Source organism: Rhamphochromis longiceps, linkage group LG22 (genome assembly GCF_057381845.1).
Source record: "Rhamphochromis longiceps isolate RC_006_pf linkage group LG22, R_longiceps_female_GT1.1, whole genome shotgun sequence".
Lineage (NCBI taxonomy): Eukaryota > Metazoa > Chordata > Actinopteri > Cichliformes > Cichlidae > Rhamphochromis > Rhamphochromis longiceps.
Genome location: NC_140577.1, coordinates 13,703,579 through 13,714,366, shown reverse-complemented (window position 1 = coordinate 13,714,366; position 10,788 = coordinate 13,703,579). Strand labels below are relative to the sequence as shown.

At 38.7% G+C, this 10,788-nt stretch overlaps 1 protein-coding gene across 2 annotated transcripts; it reads right to left on the bottom strand.

Annotated features, from left to right (window-relative positions):
• Positions 1-4,069: 4,069 nt before the first annotated feature.
• Positions 4,070-9,219, bottom strand: LOC146643685 (uncharacterized). 2 transcript variants are annotated; one of them, XM_085396387.1, is made up of 2 exons: positions 9,129-9,219; positions 4,070-6,133 (listed from the first exon to the last, which is right to left on the bottom strand). In XM_085396387.1, the coding sequence occupies exon 2, from the start codon at positions 6,091-6,093 to the stop codon at positions 4,699-4,701; it is 1,395 nt and encodes a 464-aa protein (XP_085252513.1). In that variant the 5' UTR covers positions 6,094-6,133; positions 9,129-9,219; the 3' UTR covers positions 4,070-4,698. The 2 variants fall into 2 exon arrangements, with proteins under 2 accessions (XP_085252513.1, XP_085252514.1); XM_085396388.1 differs by having other exon boundaries at positions 9,064-9,192.
• Between the last annotated feature and the right edge of the window lie 1,569 nt (positions 9,220-10,788).

Below are 10,788 nucleotides of genomic sequence, written 5' to 3'. Positions count from 1 at the left end.
ATCATAAATAAATAACTAGTAGAAACTGGAGTATCATTGTGAGTGATGGTGTACTGAGGCAGACTCTTCTTGAACCACCATTAATCAGTTTTCTGAGGTTCTCCACTCCTGTGCAGTCATCTTCAACCAGACACCCCAAAACACAATGAGGTCATAATTCCAGTGCAATCACTTTATAAGCTAAAGTTTCTATGGGAAGATTTTCCGCTGGGAGAACAAAAAGGTGTTTGCAAAATAGCAGAACACACAATTAACTATTTACTATTATTTTTTAAAAGAAACAAACCTCTTTCTAGAGAGGCATTCCTGTTATTTGTGATCGATCCTGTCGTGTGTTGCTTTTGTAATTTTGATTTAAATGTGATAAATATTGTGGGCTTTCTGTTAACATTCACAATTGAACATAGAAAAGGTTTTTTTGGGGTTTTTTTTTAATTGATGCCAGCAGCACATCTCAAAAAAGTTTGGACAGGGCAACGAAAGGCTAAAAAAGTAAGACTAACATTAACTAAACTATACCCAGTTGTCAGTAACACCGGGTATACGCAGAGCATCTGAGAGAGGCAGTTTCTCAGAAGTATAGATGGGCAGAGTTTCACCAGTCTGCACTAAACTGCACCTACAAGTTAGAATAATGTCCCCCAGTGTAAAACTGTAAAGACATAATAGCACAAAAAGTCTCTGTGTGCACAAGGCTGAAAATCAGCTTAGGATGTCTATAATATTCAGGCCGTTGGGCGGTATTGCATTAAAAAGCAGGCATGTCTGTGAACTCAGTTCTCCTCACCATCTACAAATGCAGGTTATAGCTCCATCGTGCAAAGAAGAAGCCAAATATGAACATGATCCAGAAATGCTGTCGTCTTCTGTGAGCCAAAGATAATTTAAACTAGACTGAGGCAAACTGGTCTGTTCTGTGGTCGGGAGAGTCGAAATTTTGGATTCCTTTTCAGAAAACATGAATCAGTGTTTAGTTCAAAAGCTGCATTTCTGATTGTATAAACCTCATACTGCATCTATTTTAACAGCATAGCTTTATAGTAGAAGCCTGCAGTCCAGACCTTTCACCTTCACCAACTGGAAACATTTGACACACCATGAAATAAGAAATACAACAAAGAAGACCCAGGACAGTCGAGTTTCTAGACTCCTACACCAATCAGTCAGTTCCCAGGTTTTTACAGACTGTAGTTAAGAGAGGATGCTACAAAGTGGTAAAAAAAAAAAAAAAAAAAAAAGCCGTGGGCCAATTTTTTGAGATTACCTCAAAACTACCTCATGTTTTCTTAAAAAGGTAAATTTTCTTAGTTTAAACATTTCTTGTTTTCTGGTGAACAAAATATGAGTTTATGAGATTACCAAACCATTCTGTTTGTATTTACATTTACACAGCTTCCCAACTTGTTTAAAAGTTGTGATTTTTAAGGTCAAACACAAAAATAATAAAAGCGCCATGGAGATCTTCCCTTTCAGAGATGAAGCAAAACAATTTGCATCCAGGAAGCGTTCCTTCCCCCAAAACATTCAAAGCCTTGTTGTTGTCAGTTTCACGCAGGAACTATTTTCTTTCTGTCTACATCTGCTGACAGCTGGCTAACAAAAGAGCTCAGCAAGGGGGAAGACCATTAATTTTTACATCCCGTGTATATAGTTTGCAGGTGTAGTTCGGTAGGGGGAAACTAATTGCTACAACAAACAGATCAAAATAAGCTCGCTGATATTTTTTCTTAGTAAACTGTCCCTTTAAATGTAGCGCCCATTGCTTTGTGCCAAGCTGAATATTCTAATGTCTGCTGGTATTGCTTCCATAGTTTGGAATGACTCATCTGTCACTACACATACTACCTTTGCTCCGGCATGACTCGGGTGCATAGTGCACCAGTGCAGTCATAAACAGGACTGGTGAGAGTGGAGCAGCAGCATTTTGTAATGAACAGATAACTGATGAATCTTCCTTTAGTCACGTAAACTGTCTGAAGGCGATGAACAGCCCCAAAATAAATAAATAAATAAAATAATGCTGATGGACAGAAAACAGACCAAAACATCACACCACGCTTTGGGAAATAAAACGGCAAGATCAACATTTTTATTTTAAACTCGACCATAATCTCACAAATTATTGGCTTCTTGTTTAAAACACACACACACACACAAAATGCAAATTTCCACTTGAAATGATTCGACTTCACAAAGGCAGGTCAAATATTACTGGGATGTGTCTTTTTTCCTTTTTTTTTTAACCTCCTTCGTTCACGAAAAGCACAATCCAGCATTTAGAAACTTAAATTCTTATTTGACCCAAACAGAATCAGTATGAACGGCGTACATGTCACACAGCTTTATACAAGGTCGTCCAAAATAAGTCAGGCAGTGTTCGTGAAACCAACCCAACAGCTGGATTTTGATCTCACAACAGTTACAAAGATTAAACAAACAAACGAAAGGCTTCACAGCTACACTAACATTTTGAAAAATTAGTGAAATGATATCTGCAACAAGAGGAAAGTAAAAAAGGCTTAAAATGGTACATGTAGAGGAGGAATGCACGGGATGGTACATTCAAAGCTTTAGCGATTAAGGCAAAAGAAAGATGAAGCTACCGTCGACCGTGGACCTGCGTAGAGGACAAATCATGACATCATTTCAAACGTTAGTAACCTCCAGGTTACTAACTCTCCTCTCGGATACACAGGGCCATGTTTGAGAACTTTTCAGTAAGGTTCTCTTGGTTTAATAAAACTTAAAATAAATAACAAGAAAATAAAGAAATCTTTAAAACAACATCAACATTTGCTTTGTTGCAATGAGACAAATGGCTAATAATTCAATCTTACCAAATAGTTTCTGCTTTATTAAGCATTTCTGTTTGAATAATTTCATATAGAGTACAAGACAGTGTGGCTGAAACCTGCTACAGCTCATAGGTTTGACCAAAAAAAGGACAAAAAAGTAAAAAAAGATCATTTTAATTTAAACTCATTACCAAATAACTTTTAATCATCAAGCACATTCTGAGCTGGATTTAGAACCACCTTGCAAATATAAACCCATGACATGCTTTCTTTTACCTGTTAGCTGCTACAAGTGACTGGGTGACAAATTAAAGGAAAAAAACCTAAATAAAGTGCAGAAACAAGTGTTTTCACAGATGTGCGCTATTGCTATGTCCAGAGGTACTCGGATACTTTTTTAAACCAGGAACTTTCCGTTTTTTTGTTTTAAATCCCATCCACACGAGCATCGTTTAAAAACATCATGACACAGTAGCTCACAGATGAGCGTGAAATGACACGCTGACCTTGAGCAGAAATTAAGTGCAGACCCTTTAAAAGATTGTTGTATAATCTGCTAACAACATCCCCACAGGTGGAAATACAACCACAAACGTATGGAAATGTTGGCTAATAACCATCCTGAGCAAATAATAACATGGAGCACAAAAAAACAAAAAAAACAAAAAAAAAAAAACAGGTGATAAGGGTGCAACACCTTTGAATTTGCAAGAAAAAAAAAGTTTTCCACATGAAGTCATGAAAATTTACCCGGAAGGTTTTTTAAAACCTGTTTTCAGGGAGCTGACACGCCTTTTGTATGTGGACAAAAGACTCAGCTTGGACTGTGGGAAGAAACACGAGTACTCTGGGAGAACATGTAAACCCAGCCAGATGATGGACTCAAACCCAGGACCTACTGGTTTTGAGTCTACTGGTCCCATCACCCTTTGTGTGGGTCTCGTCTTTAATTTGTCACCCATCTTTGCATTAAGTTAGTTGGTAACGTTGGTGCAGGCAGTGAGACTGGGCCAAAGTCAACAACATTGGTTAAACACAAGACTTTATAAGTCGAGTACGGCTGCAGATTCAGGTGATTTTTCACCTATAAACATTTCTGTTTTCACATCTTCAAACTGCTTTTTACAAAAATATCCGTCACAGCAACTTCAAGCACACAATAGGGGGGAAAATATGTATATAAATAAGTTTAAAATGTTTGGCAAATAGCTCACTGTTATCAGATTTATATTGATCTTACTGCATACATTTATCCAGTTAAATGAGATTTGGGGAAACAAACTAAAATTTGCCCGTCTTACAATCACACTTGGTCAGTCATTTGTGGGACTTGGACAGCAGAGCAGTATCAGTGTAAGAGGTGTGAGCGAGCACGCTTAGCTCTGCATTTTTGTGTCAGTTTATGGCATAAATATGGAAAACAAATCCCTTGAAAACATTTCTTTTCTTTAGGATGAAAGGCTTAATGAGAGACTGCATTGTCGTACAAAAGCTGTTTATAGTTCTTCTTCTCCTCCCTTTCATCGTCCTAACATTTATTTGGACTTTCATCCTGCCTCTAGGTTATTCCCCAGTAACAACAAAACAAACACTACATCTGAAAGCTGAATGTAAACTGGAACAATCGGTCTATAAAAATCACTTCCACATGTCGGCTTTAGTAAAAGATTATTAGTACTTTTGTTTACTTGGATGACGGAAATAAAGGTATTGAAGAAAAAAAAAAGTAGCACGATAAAAACAAGATGGACACGTTAGTCAGAAAAACAGAGGAGCTGCTGGATATCTAGCCTAGCTGATGGCAAAATGTTAAAAACATGTTTCTGTCTATATGAATGGATCCTATGTTTTAAACAGCAATTACTACAGCAACATTTCTTTTTGGTCACACCAGGATCGCTCATCAAGCCTGGCTGCTAACATCGAAGTTTACATCCTGATCAATCAGAGTTGCTTCTTCATCGCTTGCGTGCTCGATGGCCGGCGTCTCCATCTCCTCCTCTGCCAGCTCCGCTTCACTTTCCATCCTAACCGCAGGCGAACCGCTCAACGCTTTCGAGTGGTTGGGGAAGGTTTCGCTTCTCGATTTATTTTTGTTGACCGAACCTTTAGGGCGACCCCTTTTCCGCGGGACCTCGCCTTGGCTTTTTGCAGTACTTGGAGGACGGCCCCTTTTTCTCGCAGGTTCATCGATGGGGTCTTGCGGTGTGAATGGAGCGGCAGGCAGACTCTTGCGTAAATGAGCGCCTTTCTTAGATTCTGACTTGCGAGGCCGACCACGGGCTCTGCGAGGGGGGGGCAGAGATCCCTCTGGGGGATCCACACGAGGGTATTTCCTCGGTCTTCCCAGCGGCTTCCACACTTTTGGCTTTTTCTTCTCCTCAGGCGATGGCAGGGGGTACTTCCTCGGCCTCCCCCTTTTGTTTGGTGGCTTTTGTCGCGGTTGACCACGTTTTCTTCCACTCACAGGCAGGATGTGTACTTTCCGAGGCCGGCCCACTTTACCATGGACCCTATATGCTGGGGGTTTCTTGTTTAAAGACCCTTTAGGCCGGCCTCGCCCCCTCTTTACAGGCTGGGAGCCATCTGTGCACAGTTTATTTTGTTCAATACTTTTTCTTGGCCTTCCCCTTCCTCTCTGAGGCGTATTTGAGATGCCATTCGACATATCTGCCGAGGTGTTATTCACCACCGCTTTCCTGAGTCGTCCTCTTCTGTCCGAGTTTAGGCTCTCATTTAGATCTAAGATCCCCACAATGCCAAGCTCGCTCTCCAGCCTTGATTTCTTATTAAGCGAGCCCTTCGGTCGACCTCTTTTCCTGGGCGTTACAGAGCTGCCTTCATCATCTTCCCCACTTGTTAAACTCTCTGACTTGCGCTTTACCGATCCTTTTGGACGTCCCCTTTTTTGCGTATCTGAGCCACCGTTCGGTAAGTCCTCAGCAGGAGCCTCCTCATCTGTTACAGACTTTCGTGGCCTGCCTCTTTTCTTAGGAGAATGCTCTGTCCTGTCTTCATCGCTGGCCTGACTCTTGGACCCTTTGGGCCGGCCTCGACCCCTGTGAATTTGGACCAAACTGTCAGCATGGTCATCTCCTGAGCCCCGCTGCTCTGTCTGTTTTGTGCCAGAGAGCTTCGGACGCCCTCTTCCCCTCTGTGGTTGTGTGGACTCGCTGTTGGAAACGTTCAGCTTCTTGGAGCCTTGCGGCCTCCCTCTTCCCCTCTTCACTGGATTGCCTACACTGGCCTGCCTTTCATTGCTCACAGGATCTCCTTGTTCTTTAATTTCTTCTTCCATACTGCCGGCTTCAGCGTGGACTACTTCTGTTGGTGTGCACCTGCATATTTAACAAAGAAATTACAGTTATTATTTAATATTGTTTTCATTTTACTCATTATGATTCATTACATAACTGGACGTAATAACATAATAACTACGTGTAGGTACGTGGAGTCCAGACAGACCACAGATTGTGTATGGAAGATGATAACCCCTACCACTATTTAATCTTTTAATTTTTCAAATCAATTTTTTGGAGGGATAAATCCATAGTAAATGTCTCAGAGGTGGAGTGACTTAAGTCAGCTGAGGCCTTTCTGTGTGGAGTTTGCCTGTTCTCCCTGTACCTACACGGGTTCTCTCCAAGTACTCCAGCTTACTCCCACAGTCCAAGGACATGTTTGTTTGTCAGTTAGTGATGCTAAATTGACAATAGGTGTTAATGGTTATGCCTATCGCTATGACAACCCTGTGTCCACTGTGAAGCCTGCATATAGGCTCCACCCCCATTATTCTGAACTGGATAAGCAGCAGATAAAATTGATGTATAGATGAAATTAATATTAAAAATTTGTGTCCCTGACAAGTGGGCCTACCTTAAGCTCTTAAAATGCAGTTATAGATATAAATGTAAATAAATGCCTTTCTTGTCAATGGCTGATAACCTCTCAAGCTGAAATTCAGCTATTATGAGTTACTGGCTACTTTTACGATTACTTCTTGTACTGACACATGTGACAAAAGCAATAAAAATGCTGACTCTGTTCATAAAGTACTGGGCCTTTTATTATTTTTTTTAAATTTACATCGTAGCTTCAAAACATTTCCCATCATCACCGAAAAGCGTGATTATACTCATATAACTTATGATTACACAAAGAAATTTGGTCTGCATTGTAAGACAGCATATATGAACATTGATTATATTTTCATAATATCATTATGAAGCTAATAATGTAGTTTGCTTAATTTTTGTTATTTAACTCACACTGCTCTGACACTGGCTTCTTATGGGGATTTTCAAGTCCACCTTAAAAGGGGCATAACACCTATAGAGGGCAGTATTCAGTCATTTTCATGTTGAGTCAGGGGGACATGTTTTCATCAAAACTTTACATACTGTGATAGGTTAATACTGAAGACTGTTGAGGTCCTCTTTAATCATCATAATCATCAAATTACAGAGATCTTAGAGACCACCCAGATTTGCACATTTATACAGATTTAACACATTTACAGGGCAAAACTGGCTGATTCTATTTGCCTCAGCTAACCATCAAAGTCCTTATCCCTGTAAAACAGCAGTTCCGATGCCTTTCAGTCAGGACTTTTCCCATTTTAATGAGAGCAGTCTAAGTGATGTGAGGTTGTCAGAGTCACAGTTGTGTTTTTATTGGATCTTAATGCTCTACACCTGCAATGTATTAAGATTGGACGTATTTATCAACCATGGACAATAGGCTGAGCCTTTCAATGGTCGTTTTTACAGGAACGATTTATTGATGTATTTGCCCATGAGTAAGTTTGCTAATTGTGTTGGTTGAAACTAAAAGAAGCAGTCAACGGGAAAAAATAATAGGGCTGTCTTAACGGCATCCTCTTCCAGCTGATATTGAGAACCACCGACCTTCTGATTAGTGGCTGACCTGCTCTGCTACCTGAGCTACAGCCACCCTATGTATTACTACACATGCTGATCAGAAATGACATGTTTAAGTCTACAAAACTTTCTTGGAGTTCCCCAAGGCTCCATTTTGGGTCCTCTCGCATTTACCATGTACTAACTCAAAAACACGAATAATATATAACCATGTAATTACTTAATTATATGTAACATTATGTAATAACTATATGACTGCATAGTTGATGGACATGGATTTGAATAATATGAGCAGAGAATGACATTCCTTTTAGTCTGAGTCTTAAATAACAACCACCACGAGACCACAGGCTGAAAGTCCTCAGAACTCCAACAAATTAATAGAAATACAAATAAGCAGCCTATCAATAAATGTGAGTTAAACCAGCTTGTGATAACAAGAAAAATTCTGAACAAAGGTGGCCTCTAACGTCTCCTGCCATATCTTCTACTGGGCTTAGAATAAAAACAGCGTAGTGGTTTACACATTCGGCCCACAAGACAAAGATCCAAATAAAGAAGAAACAGAAAGTGAAAAAGAAAAAAAAGTGCGCACCAAAGAGGTTTGGGGCTTCCAACCAAGGAAAATCTCCAGGACTGTGATAAATGTTTTATTATCAACGATCAAACAAAAACACAGGAAGTAGCATAAACTAGGATTAACTAAAATGTTAGATTTTAAAAAGGCTTGTCTATTTGCAACCCCTGAAAAATCCAGCTTAGACCATAAAAACTTAATAGCTTAAAAATACAGAAAAATTATTTAAAATGATTTATATTTTTAATAACGAAAAAAGCCAACTAAAGTAATCATTACAGTGAATTTGAATAGATTCACTTAACTCGTGCATCAATTTAAAATGACTAAACGAGTCCCTCTGCAGGCGATTTAGCACTTTTAAGGTGGACTGACGGGGAAAATAGGATGCCATGCTCAGCGTCTTATTTAGGAGATGGGGTCTGCACGGCTACGTCTATTTTCTGGGTTACAACCTTGCAACGGCGGGAAAGTGTAGCCGTGGTCTGCTGGTGTTGAGGTGTCCCACTAATGACGTGCACAATTAATATCCCTGCATGCAAAAATCTGTTATTTTGTGCTTTAATGGTGCAATTTTTACAGATTAAAACTTGTGCAACTTATCGAAAAAAATCACACAGACCCCGTGCATTCTCAGCAATAACTACAGGGCAATACATTTAATTGCATTTAAGGGCCTTTAGCAGAAGCTATGACTGTGGAGCAGACTGTTTTTCAGGTAATAGCCTGTTTCAAAATCGACGGTGCTGAAAAGAGTAGCTAACGCTGTGAAGCGCACAAAACAATGCCGTCAACGGGCTGCGTAACTCACCTTACATAAATATCCTGTATGATTTTAGTTTAATTTTTCATAAAATATTGATTCAGCAGACATACCGTAAAGTGAAAGTGCGCGTTTATTGTTGCTGTGATGGCTGTTCAAATTTGCGACCGCTTCCGGCCGTACGTGACATCCACGCGGCTCCGGAGGAAACTACAGCGGAGAATTTCAGTTCCGCCCCAGCAATTCCTAGGGCCCTAGGGGGACCAGGATCCCACTTTTTGATTTGATTTTGGTGTTACTGCAAGATATACATTATCTTAAAGTCTGTCTTTTATTTAACATTAATAATTGAGTAAAATCCATAGACAGTATAAAAGGTTTATATTGTATCTTATCATGCACTTAATTTCATATATGGATAAATTACACAGACAATAAAAAAGATATGTTTTATTTTAATTTTACCTTATATATGGATGAAGTACATAGACAGTAAAAATAAAGAATTTTTATTGTATGCTTGCCAAAATTTAAAATAGATGTAAAGATAGCAGCAGGGAATTTTTAACCACTGAAAACAATATTTTTATGTGTAAGTCAAAATTTTTTGATTATCTCAAAAAGTTGATTTTTTTTACGTTATTTATTAACAAGTTATTAACCCACACTTCAGAGAAAATAACTGGAAATTTCAAGCTATTAAGTCAAATCTTTTAGCTTGAAATTATGACTTAGCTCTGCCTGGCTTTTGGTTTTTTCCCCTTGCATAAGGGAAGCCCTTTATCAATGTCTAGTGCAGGTTTATCTGTGGAAATATGAAAATCACCACAAAGGGATAAGCTGTGAAGATTCTGGCCAAATATGATGGAAACTAACATGAAGAAAAGAAAGTGAAACAGTGGAAATATTGAGAAACTACCTATAACCGGGTGAAGCTGGCAGAAGGTGATTCTCAGGAGGTTTTGTCTCTTTTGTTAGAGTCATATTTCAGTTTGGCACATTGGAAAATATAGTGTGAAGTGACACAGGAGGTGAGAGTGTCATAACTGATGCTGCAGGAAGCATCCCCAGGTTTACATTTGTGGTGCCAAAGACGAGCCAACTCTGACAGTGCTCAATCAATCAAGTCTTTATCTCAAACAAAAAACAAGTGTTCATACATTAAACGTGAAATCAAAGTCATCATTTTCACGTGGAAAAAATAAAAATGTTGACATTTGCTGTTTGAAAAGGAGGCGGCGAAAACAAATGCTTATGAATTCCTAACCCATATTTTATCTCGGTTTTAATTATACAATCTAAAATATAATATATGCTATAAATAAATATGCCTAACACACAGATTCATGTTGTACTTAAATACATTTTATATATAACTTCTACAATTATTTAACCACCATATTTCATATTTCCAGAAGTATTGCTTTTTACATTACACACAATTATTTTTTAATGCATCACCACATAAATATTCAATACGCTATCTCATCCCTATTGTTGAAGTTTTAGTTTCACTGTTAGTTTAGCATAGGTGGGAAGATTCAGAAAGTATTTCCATAAAAATAAAACTTTCGTCTTGTCAGTTGTCTAAACCCTATTTTTCACCCTTTCGAAGTCTATGTTTTTTTTTATTTTTTCGTACCAGTTAACCAAGTTGTTTTTTCCCCGTGACGAAAGTATAAAGAAGGGCTACTTTATTTAAAGCCTAGTTTTGCTTTTCATATTTTAGTTCTATACATTTCATAAATATTCACAAGTGCTGTTTTCATTATC